The sequence below is a fragment of the Polychytrium aggregatum genome, assembly GCF_025602895.1.
Source record: "Polychytrium aggregatum strain JEL109 chromosome Unknown BJ171scaffold_3, whole genome shotgun sequence".
NCBI lineage: Eukaryota > Fungi > Chytridiomycota > Chytridiomycetes > Polychytriales > Polychytrium > Polychytrium aggregatum.
Genome location: NW_026516205.1, coordinates 268,154 through 279,551, shown reverse-complemented (window position 1 = coordinate 279,551; position 11,398 = coordinate 268,154). Strand labels below are relative to the sequence as shown.

Genomic DNA, 11,398 nt, shown 5'->3' with positions numbered 1-11,398 from the left:
TGGATGCCGAAAGCTGTGTTGCCAGACACGCCGGTCGGGCCCTGGTTGGCCCTGGTTGGCCCTGGCACAATCCACACCCGACGTGCGAGCATCGGCACATTCGAGATCCAGAAATAGAGGCCATGGCAAGCCGCGATCGGCTCGACTGCCGATCGCATCGGCCGTCGCTCTCGAATCTTGGATCTGCATTGACCAGGCGACCAGGATACTCAAGCCAGCGGGTATCACTCTGTGGCTGCGCCGCATGAGGTCAAGTCGGCCACGCCATCGGCCACGCCATCGGCCTCGGCGATCGCCCTCCCTGCCCTCTTCGCCGGTCCTGTGGCTGCTCGTCCATCACGACCATCGTTCATATATTTGGCCTCCATCTGCGCTGCACCTTCGCCCGACCACATCCACCACGAGCCATGTCCGACGAACTTCCTGCCCATCCACCCACTTTTGTTGATTATGAAGGAGCTATGGTCAACAGCCCCAACGAGTTTCTGGAGGCGGTCCAAGCTGCCGAGCCGCTCAATGCAAGCATCCCAGAGCACCACTTCGTTTCGGATCCGACTTCTCTGCGTATCATGAGCTTCAACATCCACTTTTTCAGCTCGGCCCACCAAACCCGCAACAACGAAGAAGGTATCTACCAGGACATGGCCAAGTTCCAGCCCGACTTGGTCGTCTTCCAGGAGATCACCAGCACCATCCACGAAAGCGAGCAGATCCGAAGGTTCGACCTCCGCATGAGTCAGCTGGGCTACGTCCACAAGATCAGAGTCTTCAGCGGCGAGCGCTTCCTCGAGCTTGGCAATGCCGTCTACAGCAAGTATCCGTTCACGGCCCAGCACTCCAAGCAATTCACCAGCCGCCGCCGATGCATGATTGCCGTGACGGTGGAGCCCGTGCCGGGCCTATCCTTCGAGATCTACGGCACGCATCTCGAGGTCATCTCGGCCTCCCAGCGACTCGACCAGATCACCGAACTGCTCGCCGATGCCGAGCTCTCGTCCCGGCCCTTCCAGCTCATTCTCGGAGACTTCAACAGCTGGTACAGCTCCCCCGTCTTGGCCATGTCCCGGTCCCACGGATTCTCTGACGTTTTCGACGCCTTGCACGATCCTCGAGGCAGACCCAACTTTACCTGCTGGACGGGCACGACCATCGACTTTATTCTCGTGAGCGAAGGCCTGCAGGACAGCGGGCGCATCAAGGGTGCCTATGTTGGCTATACCCCCACCAGCGACCACTTGCCGGTGATTGTGGACCTGGACCTGACGCCAAAGCCATAAAGTCGAAGCCGATCCCTTGCCGCCGTCATACCACTGTCCTGCAGAGCGCGAGTAATAGTATGTCCATTGTCCACAGAGCACAAAGCGGTGACTGCCAAGTGCGAGATGTGCATCCCTCGGGCCCACAGCCGCAGCCATCGCCATCCATCGCCATCCATCGTTGTCTGGTTGCGACTCGACGAGGGCCATGGTCGGGATGTCGTCCAGACCGAGCGCGGGAGAGAGCGCGGCGAGAGGCACCGCGAGAAGCGAGCGCATCCGAGACAGGCCTTTGATGCTGCACTTCTCGACCAGTCTTGCTCACGATCTGTCGACACCACGGCCCATCCAACCCAAACGACCATCTGCCGCGCCAACAGACATCTACTGGCAGACATCTATCGGCGGACCCGTTAGCAGCAGCATCGCGTGCCACACATCTCGACAAGCCCCAGGTCGATACGAGCCCTGCTCTGCTCGCGAGCATCGCACATCGCTGGCGAACCCGTCCTCGCCAGAACTCACATCCAAACCTTGCCTGTCCCCACGTCATCCTCAGCAAGCATCATCCATCCAACGATCCGTCTATTCGCACTACAAGCATCGCTACCAACATCGTCCTTCCTCGCCAAAGCATCAATACCACTGTTGCCCCCCCCCTCGAACCGAGCGCGATTCCGACAGCAACCAGTCTCGACCCGAGTCCCCCTCAACATGGCCACCTCCAATCGACACGATACCTTCAAAGTCTTTGCCGACCCTGCCGAGAGGACCGATGAGAACCGCCCAGCTGCTCTCGCATCAAAGGCTGTCGCATCAAAGGCTGTCGCGGCCAAGGTCAACCATATTGTCCGCAAGGCCCTGCAGCCGGCCGCCGGGAATCTACAGCGGGCACCCCAGCCCCTGGGCAAGTCCGCGGGTCTCGACGATCCCAAGCGGGATGCTGTTACTGGCGGCAAAGATCCCAAGGCCGCAAAGCCAGCCCCGCTCGTCTCTGCCCTGAACGAGAGCGCGATGATCTCGGTCGCCCGGAAGCCGCCTGCCCTCACAGCCAAAGAGGCCCCCACCACCACGGCGACCTCTCTCGATGTGTCCAGGGATATCGCCAACAATGTGATGGCCACCGACACCGACACCGCCATTGCCGAGATCCCGGACGCAAAGGCTGCCGATGTAGCCCCAGTTGATCTATTTGTGGATACGGCTCTGGTTAGTGAGCCAGAGACGGCCACAGATCACTCTCCCGAGGCAACGGATCGTTCTCCTGAGCCCACCGCCGCGGCTGCCGATACCAATCCGCACAAAGCGCCTCCATCTGCCCTGCCGGTCGCTACCCGTCCGTCGCTCATACCCAAGAAAGTCCGGCCGTCCAAGATCCCCACTCGCCCTGTGGCCCAGCCCAGCGCCATTGCAACCCCGCCCCATGTCGATGCACAACCCGGTGCGGTGTCCCGATCAGGATCGTCGGCCACGGCGCCGATCGTTGCCGAGCCACAGCGAACCGTTCCCACTCCCGACTCGATCGAGGCCAAGGACCTCCGGCTGGTCCCGAAAGTTCGTCCGGTGTTTGCCAAGCCCAAAGCCAAAGTGCCGACAAGAATCCTTCCGCCCTTCAAGAGGACTACCTCGGTGCAGCCCGATCCTGTACAGCCCGATCCTGTACAGCCCGGCCTCAGTCGCGTCGACCCGGCTCATTTTGCCCGATCGGGCTTCTGGATCGACCCTGTGGTCTCGCCCACCCCGTCCTCGGAAGAGTTGCAGGATAATCTGGCCACTCCGCTGAGCCGCTTCTCTGCACCAGACGCGCAAGCCCCCAAGATCACCGCTGCCGAACCATTGACCAGACCCACCAAGCTGCGAAAGACCGCTGTCGAACCAAAGCACGACGACACCCGAACCGCCGCCGCCGCCGTCGCTCGCTCGCAGAGCTGGCCGACCCCGCAGGATCGGCCCTCGACCGTACCGAGCAGGCATGGCACCGATGCCTTCCCCAGCACCCCATCGTGCGTGCCTGTTGGAACGGCCGCAGAGTCCGCTGGCCCGATGCCACACCGCACGCCGTTTACTGCCCCGGCGCCTCACCTCAAGCCGATGGCCCTGGCAGCACAGCTTGCCAACCAGATTCTGGCCAGCAAGGGCAAATCGACGGTGCCTCGAAAGCGGTCGTTCCTGGAGCACATCGACAAGGAGAACATCGACCCCAGCACGGGCCTGAACCTCCTCCAGGAGCAAGTTCGGCAGTGGAGCACGGGCAAGTCCAAGAAACCCAAGCTGAATCTCAAAACAATCCACCTGGACGGAGGCAGCTCCAGCAAGGGCGACGGCTGCAGCTACGGCGGCAGTGGCTACGACAGAGGTGTTGGCTCCTCCTCAGCATTTTGCGGCGCTGTCTCGAACCAAGCTCCAAGCATCCGCGGCGGCCGAACGCTAATCGTTGTGGATGCCGATCAAGTGAGCCCCGTCGCGGAGGCGGCCCCCAGCATGTTGTTTACGCCAACGCCGCTCGCCGACCTGACCGAAGCGTTCACGCCACAATTCTCGGAGCGCAGGGAAAAGATTGTCTTGACAGAAGAGTTTTTGCGCTCGCTGGTGAGTTGAGGTTGCTATTAGAACGAGCGAAAGGGAGCAGGGCAACAGCCCGTGACCCGGTGCTTCCTCAGAAGAAAGACAGAAAGCATGGCTCCTTCCTTATCATCTAACGCTCATCTTGGCCGGACGGCTCGACGGATATGTCAGGACGAGGACGACGATGAGGACGACGATTATAACAACGGTGATAACGACGATGAAGGTGAAAGCGAGGACAAGGCTGGAGCCGGTGATCGGAGCCTGGACCAGAACCTCGGCCGAGCACAGGACCACGACCAAAAGCCCGGCGCTGCCGAGAACCGCACTGGATCTGCAGCCCGAGTCTGCTACGACCTGCTGTCCGATCTGATCGCGGCGGCTGTGGCCTCGAACAAGGAGATGAGCCAAGAGAACGCCGAGGCACTCTCCGCTCCGATCGTCAACAGTGCCCACAACGATGAGTCCATCGGCCGCCCGATATCGATCCGCAGCCTTATCGCCAGCGAGCCTGACCAAGTTGTCCACGAGAGTCTCGATGGACCCAGCAGCGTCCCCTCCGAACGGCACAGCGATGCGACGGCAGTGAATGAACAATCTGATACGCGACAGTACAAGAATCCTGTTACAAATGCAATGGTCAAAGGCGATGCCGTTGGAATCGCCGATCTTGCTGCTCCGAAGAACACCGCTGGCAGCGACTGCGACACCGAGACGGATCCAAACGGAATCCAGAGCGACGCCCCGGCTGCTACCGCGACTGGCGAACGAGTCTGTGCTTCAGGCAGCGTTGAGTTGAATCACACAACAAACGAAAGCAGCGAGGATACTGTGTCGAGCCAAAGCACCCGCGTCACTCCCGGTGCCGCTGTGCTCCGACTCGTTGATCAAGTCTGGCACGAGCCCTCATTGGAGGAGGAGCCACAGCAGCTTCAGCAGTCCCTGAAGAGAAAGGCGCCGCCGCAGTGATGCAGATTGGCAATGTGGGCTCGGCAATGTCGAAGCAAGAGACGGCGCGCCCTGCCTGTTTTTCTCAGGATTCCGATTTGCGACATCGATGCGGCATTCGACCACCACCACCGATCCTGTGGCAGGGGATCCGGCAATAAAAAGCCACAGCTCATGCACAATGTGCTCCCGAGCCCCATGCGATCGTGTCTGCTCTGAAGGTTCAGAGGCAAGTAGAACGGCCAGTGTAGCGGAAGGGGCTATTCAACGTAAACGTGAGGAGAGAGGAGCTTTTATTGGCCCGGGATTCTCGGCCAAGCGCGAGGACGTTAGACCAGCTTGGTCAGGGCAGGAACGGCCTGGAGGGAAAGGTAACGAAACCCACACAAGCGTCAGTAGATGATCCCCGCTAACCGGCAGCGAAGAGGGACAAAAGAAAGTGAGGGAAAGATAGGGCTGAGGGAACTCACAGTGTTCAAGTCGGCAACCAGGCCGTAGTCAGCCACTTGGAAGATGGGGGCCTCCGGGTCCTTGTTGATGGCGACGATGGTCTTGGAGTCCTTCATACCAGCCAGATGCTGCACATGGCGATGCAACGGAAAAGCCGTCAGCGTTAGATCGGGCTGAGTCGGAGGGATTGGTACAGGCGAGCCAGCAGTGGCTCTGCGTTGACGAGTCGGTCGCGAATATAAAAAGCCCAGTCGCCTTGGTGCAAGGTCAAGAGCTCGCCTGGAGTGCGTGTGTGGGGAGAAACGAACTCACCTGGATGGCACCCGAGATGCCGACAGCCACATAGAGCTGGGGAGCGACGATCTTGCCAGTCTGGCCGATCTGCAGATCGTTGGGCACGAATCCAGAGTCGACAGCAGCACGGGAGGCGCCAACTGGGAAGCGTTCGCAGAGCCCAAATCGAGCACGGTGCATCATCGAGTCGACAGAAAGATGTCAGAGTGCGAAGAAGTCGCTTCCGGACCGGTTCATATGCGACCTTCCCCCCCTCCCCGCTCGATCGACTGACACCACGGTGCTCGTTGGCTCAACATGGTGGTGATCGACAGGAAAGTGAGACTCACCAGCACCGCCAAGCTTGTCCGCGAGATCGTAGAGCATCTTGAAGTTCTCGCCACTTTTCATGCCGCGACCGCCACTGATGACAATCTTGGCGGTTCCGAGATCAGGACGATCGCTCTTGGCGATCTCTTCCTTGATCCAGAGGCTCGCGTTGGATGCTAGAAACAAGTGCACGCGGTCATTCGGGTCTGAGTATTAGAGCGCAGTTTCGAGTGACCGGATTGTGCACGACAGCAAAACGGCCGCCATCGAGTACATCGCCAGTTCACCCAGATCGTGGAGGCTACAGCGAGCAACCTTCTGGTCGATCATTCCTTCAGACAGAACGAAATATTGCGTCGAGCACTCCACAGGAACGGGGTTGCGAATGAGAGGACTCACGTTTGTTGGCGACAGCAGGGGCGTCCTCGGTAGTGGCGGATCCACCAGAGGTCTCAGCAGCAGCGAATGCCGTGGTGCGGATCGAGAGGAGCTTGACTTTGTCGTGGGACTTGACAGTGGCGATGGCATTGCCTGCACTCACCCGGGGAATAGAACATCGATGGTGTCGTTCCAGCAGCACGATAGGTTGCGTAGATTGATCCAATCGGAGCAGTGTCAGTTTGGGCGGTACCAATCCCGGAGCAGACGCTGACTGCATGCTACCACCATAAAGCAGTCACAGAAGTGGTGCTAATCTGCGGAGAAGGCCCACAGTAACGCAAGGTGCGACTGCTGCCTCGAGGAACTGATTCTCGCCCACACTTGGCGATGTACCATGGCTCTTGTCCTGAGCCGGATCAGCAGCCCGATCTGCGAATGCCACGGAGCCTCTTGCCGATCGTGCCCTCGATTCAATGTGACCGGCTTGATCAAATCCAGGCCACCGCACGATACGCACCAGCATAGATGGGGCGTACAAAGGTATCTTCGCTCTGGATGCTGGTGACGTCGGAAATCTGGGCAACATCGAGGAGAGCGGCGGTGCGGGGAAGAACGTTCTTGCCGAGCGCCGAGTGGGCAACAACGACATGGGTGGCCGACTCCTTCTTGATGGACTCGATCAGAAGAGGGGCCAGATGCTCGGCCAGGTTGTGGTCGAAGGCGACATCCTGAGCAACGAGGACCTTGGAAACACCAGCAATCGACGCGACCTTGGCAGCGACCTCCTTCGATGTAGAGCCGGCGACGAGGGCCGTGACGGGGCCGCCGAGCTTGGTGGCAGCCGAGACGGCATTCAGCGAGGCAGGAAGCACCGCAGAGTCCTTGTGCTCGATGAAGACGAGGGTCGAGGCATTCCGAGACGAGATCTGGCGCTGCAGCGGCGAGGCGGCAATCGAGGCGTCACGAGTTGGATCCAGGGCCGGCCATGAGACATGGAAAGAGCAGGATCAGCCATCCCAGCTCAGCCATAGCAGGTCGAGGCTGGTGCAGACACAGATGCGAATCGCCAATGCACACGGCGAAGGCGATTGTCGATGCTGGATCCGATGGGTGCTCTCGCGACGATTCCGCGGACGACAGGGCCCGGTCGAGCGAGATGGGCAGACCATGGCGACGACTCACCAGAGCAGGGGCAGCCCGTTGCTTGAGGGCGGTAGTGCGAGCAAACATGGCGGATGCAGAGTGCAGGGCAGCGGCGGCGAGATGCAGACGGAAGTGCGTTGGGATCGGCCTTGGTCTGTTGGCGATGTTGACGATGTTGACGACGATGGAGGAACGCAAGACCGATTGGAGCAACACAGACACGAGCCAGCGAGAGCCGGCGCGAGGCGAGGGCATACCGAGAGCAGCCGAGAGCAGCCGAGGTGTCTGCGAGGAGCACTCTCGTCCGCCGAGACGCCTCCTCGCCGCGCCCCTCGCGAGAGCACACACACGCACGCGGCCTCGCGCGAGACCGGAGCGCATCGCGGGGAGCAGCGGGACGCTGACGTAACGGCTGCGCATCGGAGAGGCGGCGCACTGGATCCGGCTCGAGTGCGGCGGGGCGCACGCTGCTGCCACAGACGCACATGCCGACTGCGCAGCGGCTCCGACGGAACCGCCTTCCGGGCTTTCCCGCGTCGCTCGGCCGATCGTCCTCCAGCCGGGCTTTGGCCGCCGGCTGTTTGCGTTTGCCTTCGTATCTGCCTTTGCGTTTTCGTCGGCGTCTGCGGGTCGATCGACCATGTAAGTCCTGCCGCCGCTGCTTCTGCCGCTGCTTTGATGGGCCGTCCATCACCATCGGCTCGCTGGCTGCGCAGGAATGCCGTTCTCACCAGGGCCGTGCCGCTCCACCCCATACCCCACAACTGGATCCTATCGCTCTTGTTCCAGCCGAGTCTGCTTATCGGTGAGTCATGCCGTCCCTTGGCTGCTCCGGTGATCTGCATCGTGGACCCTCCGGGTTCCCATACCAGCGTCATATCACCCGTGCATCCGACTCTGCCGACAAACTCCAACATATATGGCTCCCATCAGGCTCACCATTGCCTCCCCGTCTACATGTCCATCTGCACATCTGTCTGCACATCTGTCTGCGCATCTGTCTCTCAGATCCTCACGACCCTCAAAGCATCGCTGCCCCTGCTGTCGCTCGCCTTCGTCTGGACTTGACGCCCGAGCACCATGCATCTCCGCCCTGTTTCTCTGGCCTGCGGCTCGCTCCGCAGAGTCGGCCTCGTCCGGGCATCGTCCACAACCATCTTGTTACGATCCCAAGTTCGGACGCTTGTGTCGTCGTTGTTGGCCGTCCAGCCTCGATCCGCGGCGCTGGGTCCAGCCCTCGGCCGCGCCTTTCTCTCGACTACCGCCGTTCGCCGAGCCGAGTCGGAGGAGGACGATGAAATCGCCGCCATCCTCAACGCCGAGAGATTCGCCGAGGAGGTCGATGTCTGCATCGTCGGTGCTGGCCCCGCTGGTTTGTCGGCCGCAATCCGCATCAAGCAGCAGGCCGCCACCGCCGGAAAGGACATTCGGGTCTTTGTTGTCGAGAAGGGCCCCGAAGTCGGTAAGGATGTGTGAGATCGCAACGGCTCTGCAAGGGGGCGGTTGGACAGCCAGAGCCGGTTCCGCCGCCATCATGAGCGATGCTCGCACAGCCGTGGTCTATGCGTCTTGGCAGCGCTCCGGATATTGCCACGATTGTGCTCCCTCCGTCATTACCGAATCGTCGACATTTGGAACACGGATCGCGGCGATGGCCACAGCGAGGCTGCAATTGCGATCTGACCTGCTCCATCGCCGATAGGTGCCCACATCCTCTCGGGTGCTGTGCTCGAGCCCCGCGCTCTCAACGAGCTGATCCCAGACTGGAAGGACCGAGGCGCCCCGCTCAACCAGCCCGCGCTGCACGACCAAGTCCTGTTCCTGACGGAAAAGGCCGCGATCCCGCTCCCTCACCCTCCCCACATGAACAACAAGGGCAACTACATCATTTCTCTCAACAACTTTGTCCGCTGGCTCGGCGAGCAGGCTGAGGAGCTTGGCGTCGAGATCTACCCGTCCTTTGCCGCCAGTGAGGTAGCTTGACTGCCATTGCCTCCTCGCTTGCGTTGGGATCCGGTCGGATCCAGTCGGATCGACGCGGGATCGATGCGGGACCGAGCAACGGAGCTCCACGCCTCGGTGGACTGGTCTGCCCGCGCACCCTAGTTCCGTGTGCCAGAGCCTGATATCGATTCCCGTTTGCTCTGGTGTCCCTAGGTTCTGTACAACGAGGACGGCTCTGTCAAGGGCATCGCCACGAACGATGTTGGCATCGATCGCAATGGAAAGCCCAAGGATAGCTTCGAACGCGGCATGGAGATCCACGCAAAGGTGACCCTCTTCGCCGAGGGCTGCCACGGCAGTCTGTCCAAGAAAGTCATCCAAAAGTTCGACCTTCGCAAGGACAGCCAGTTCCAGACCTACGGCATCGGAGTAAAGGAGGTGTGTTACCCGTTGATTTGTATCGATGAGCATGAAAAGGATTTGTGATTTTCGACGGACGTGCTCTCCAAAACACATCCGCCCCACACGCCCACCCTTCCTCCGTCTAACCATATGGTCTGCGCAACAAGGTCTGGGAAATCGACCCTGCCAAACACAAGCCTGGTCTGGTCATGCACTCCGTCGGCTGGCCACTCAACTACGACACATACGGCGGCAGCTTCATGTACCATTTCGACAACAACCTCTGTGCTGTCGGTCTCGTCATTGGTCTGGACTACCCCAACCCGCACTTGAGCCCCTACCGCGAGCTGCAGCGCCTCAAGCACCACCCCACATTCAAGAAGCATCTCGAGGGCGGCAAGATCATCTCCTACGGCGCACGTGCCCTGAATGAGGGTGGATACCAGTCGATTCCCAAGCTCAGCTTCCCCGGCGGTGCCCTGATTGGCTGCTCTGCCGGCTTCATGAACGTGCCCAAGATCAAGGGCACCCACACGGCAATGAAGAGTGGTATGTGAATGCCCGTCTATACCGTAGCCGCTTACGGCACACAATTTCCGTCTCTGTTCGTCCACCAGACCACTGAGTCTTCTCTTCGGTCTCCTGCTCCTTTCTATGCCCTCGCTCCTGCCCTTGCCGACTGTCCAGGCATCCTCGCTGCCGACGCCATTGTCGAGAAGATCACTGCCGACGATGCCGAGAGCGCCGGACCCATCCAGCTGGACAGCTACGAGGAGGCCTTCAAGAACTCGTGGGCTTACAAGGAGCTGTACGAAGTCCGCAACATCCGCCCCTCGTTCCATACCTCTCTCGGTCTCTACGGCGGCCTGATCTACTCTGGCGTGGATACGCTCTTGCTCAAGGGCCGTGTTCCGTGGACGCTCAAGTACGCCAAACCCGATCACGAGTGCCTCGTTCCCGCCAAGGACGCCAAGCCCATTGACTACCCCAAGCCCGATGGCGTTATAAGCTTCGAGCTCCTTGAGAACGTCAGCCGCACTGGCACCAACCACGCCGAGAACCAGCCCGTCCATCTTAGACTGAAGCGCGGCCCCAAAGAGCAACTGGAGACCAACTATGCCGTCTACGGAGGCCCCGAGCAAAAGTTCTGTCCTGGTAAGCCCGTGACTGATGCTGCGATTACCCTTGCCGAGCCCGCTGCTGGGTTGGCCCCTGTATGTGTGAGAACATGTAGTCAAGAGCGCTGCAGCCTCGCCTGAGCCTCCATGAGACCGATGCTGCTTGCATGCGCCTGTTGATGTAATTTGTCTGACTCACCGGATCGTCCCTATCCGCTGCATCAGCCGGTGTTTATGAGTACCTGGATGACGAACAGAACCCCGGCCAGAAGCGATTCCAGATCAACTCTCAGAATTGCATCCACTGCAAAACCTGCGACATCAAAGACCCAAGCCAGAACATTGACTGGACCGGTGCGTATCTGACGCTGACGAGAGACATCCGTCCCCTTTGCACCCTCGTCCTGCATACGGGTCATATCCAGCCACCACTAGTTCACGACCTGAAGCTAACACACATCCCTCCTATATAGTCCCAGAGGGCGGCGGTGGCCCGAAGTACGTTCTCACATAAGCCACAGGCGCTGGGGTGGAACCGGCCCCCCGCTCTCCTTGTGTCCCCGGCCGAGTATGCGCTGCCCTGCTCCC

General features: G+C 60.3%; 4 protein-coding genes across 4 annotated transcripts; 3 read left to right on the top strand and 1 right to left on the bottom strand.

Annotated features, from left to right (window-relative positions):
• Positions 1–8: 8 nt before the first annotated feature.
• On the top strand, positions 9–1,352 carry BJ171DRAFT_487512 (Endonuclease/exonuclease/phosphatase). Its single transcript, XM_053109301.1, has one exon. The coding sequence runs from the start codon at positions 408–410 to the stop codon at positions 1,275–1,277; it is 870 nt and encodes a 289-aa protein (XP_052970940.1). The 5' UTR covers positions 9–407; the 3' UTR covers positions 1,278–1,352.
• Positions 1,353–3,854: 2,502 nt separating this feature from the next.
• BJ171DRAFT_169596 (uncharacterized protein) lies at positions 3,855–5,102 on the top strand. The gene has a single exon (XM_053105947.1). It carries the CDS (start codon positions 3,933–3,935, stop codon positions 4,788–4,790), a length of 858 nt encoding a protein of 285 aa, XP_052970939.1. The 5' UTR covers positions 3,855–3,932; the 3' UTR covers positions 4,791–5,102.
• Positions 4,973–7,521, bottom strand: BJ171DRAFT_487508 (electron transferring flavoprotein, alpha polypeptide). Its single transcript, XM_053109300.1, has 7 exons — positions 7,386–7,521; positions 6,721–7,135; positions 6,222–6,353; positions 5,843–5,998; positions 5,532–5,653; positions 5,240–5,347; positions 4,973–5,128 (listed from the first exon to the last, which is right to left on the bottom strand). The coding sequence occupies exons 1-7, from the start codon at positions 7,431–7,433 to the stop codon at positions 5,099–5,101; spliced, it is 1,011 nt and encodes a 336-aa protein (XP_052970938.1). The 5' UTR covers positions 7,434–7,521; the 3' UTR covers positions 4,973–5,098.
• A 905-nt stretch (positions 7,522–8,426) lies between these two features.
• Positions 8,427–11,324, top strand: BJ171DRAFT_418934 (uncharacterized protein; the record flags this gene model as incomplete). The annotated part of the gene is made up of 7 exons (XM_053107362.1): positions 8,427–8,808; positions 9,049–9,320; positions 9,504–9,728; positions 9,860–10,241; positions 10,380–10,847; positions 11,036–11,164; positions 11,284–11,324. 7 exons carry the CDS (start codon positions 8,427–8,429, stop codon positions 11,322–11,324), a joined length of 1,899 nt encoding a protein of 632 aa, XP_052970937.1.
• Between the last annotated feature and the right edge of the window lie 74 nt (positions 11,325–11,398).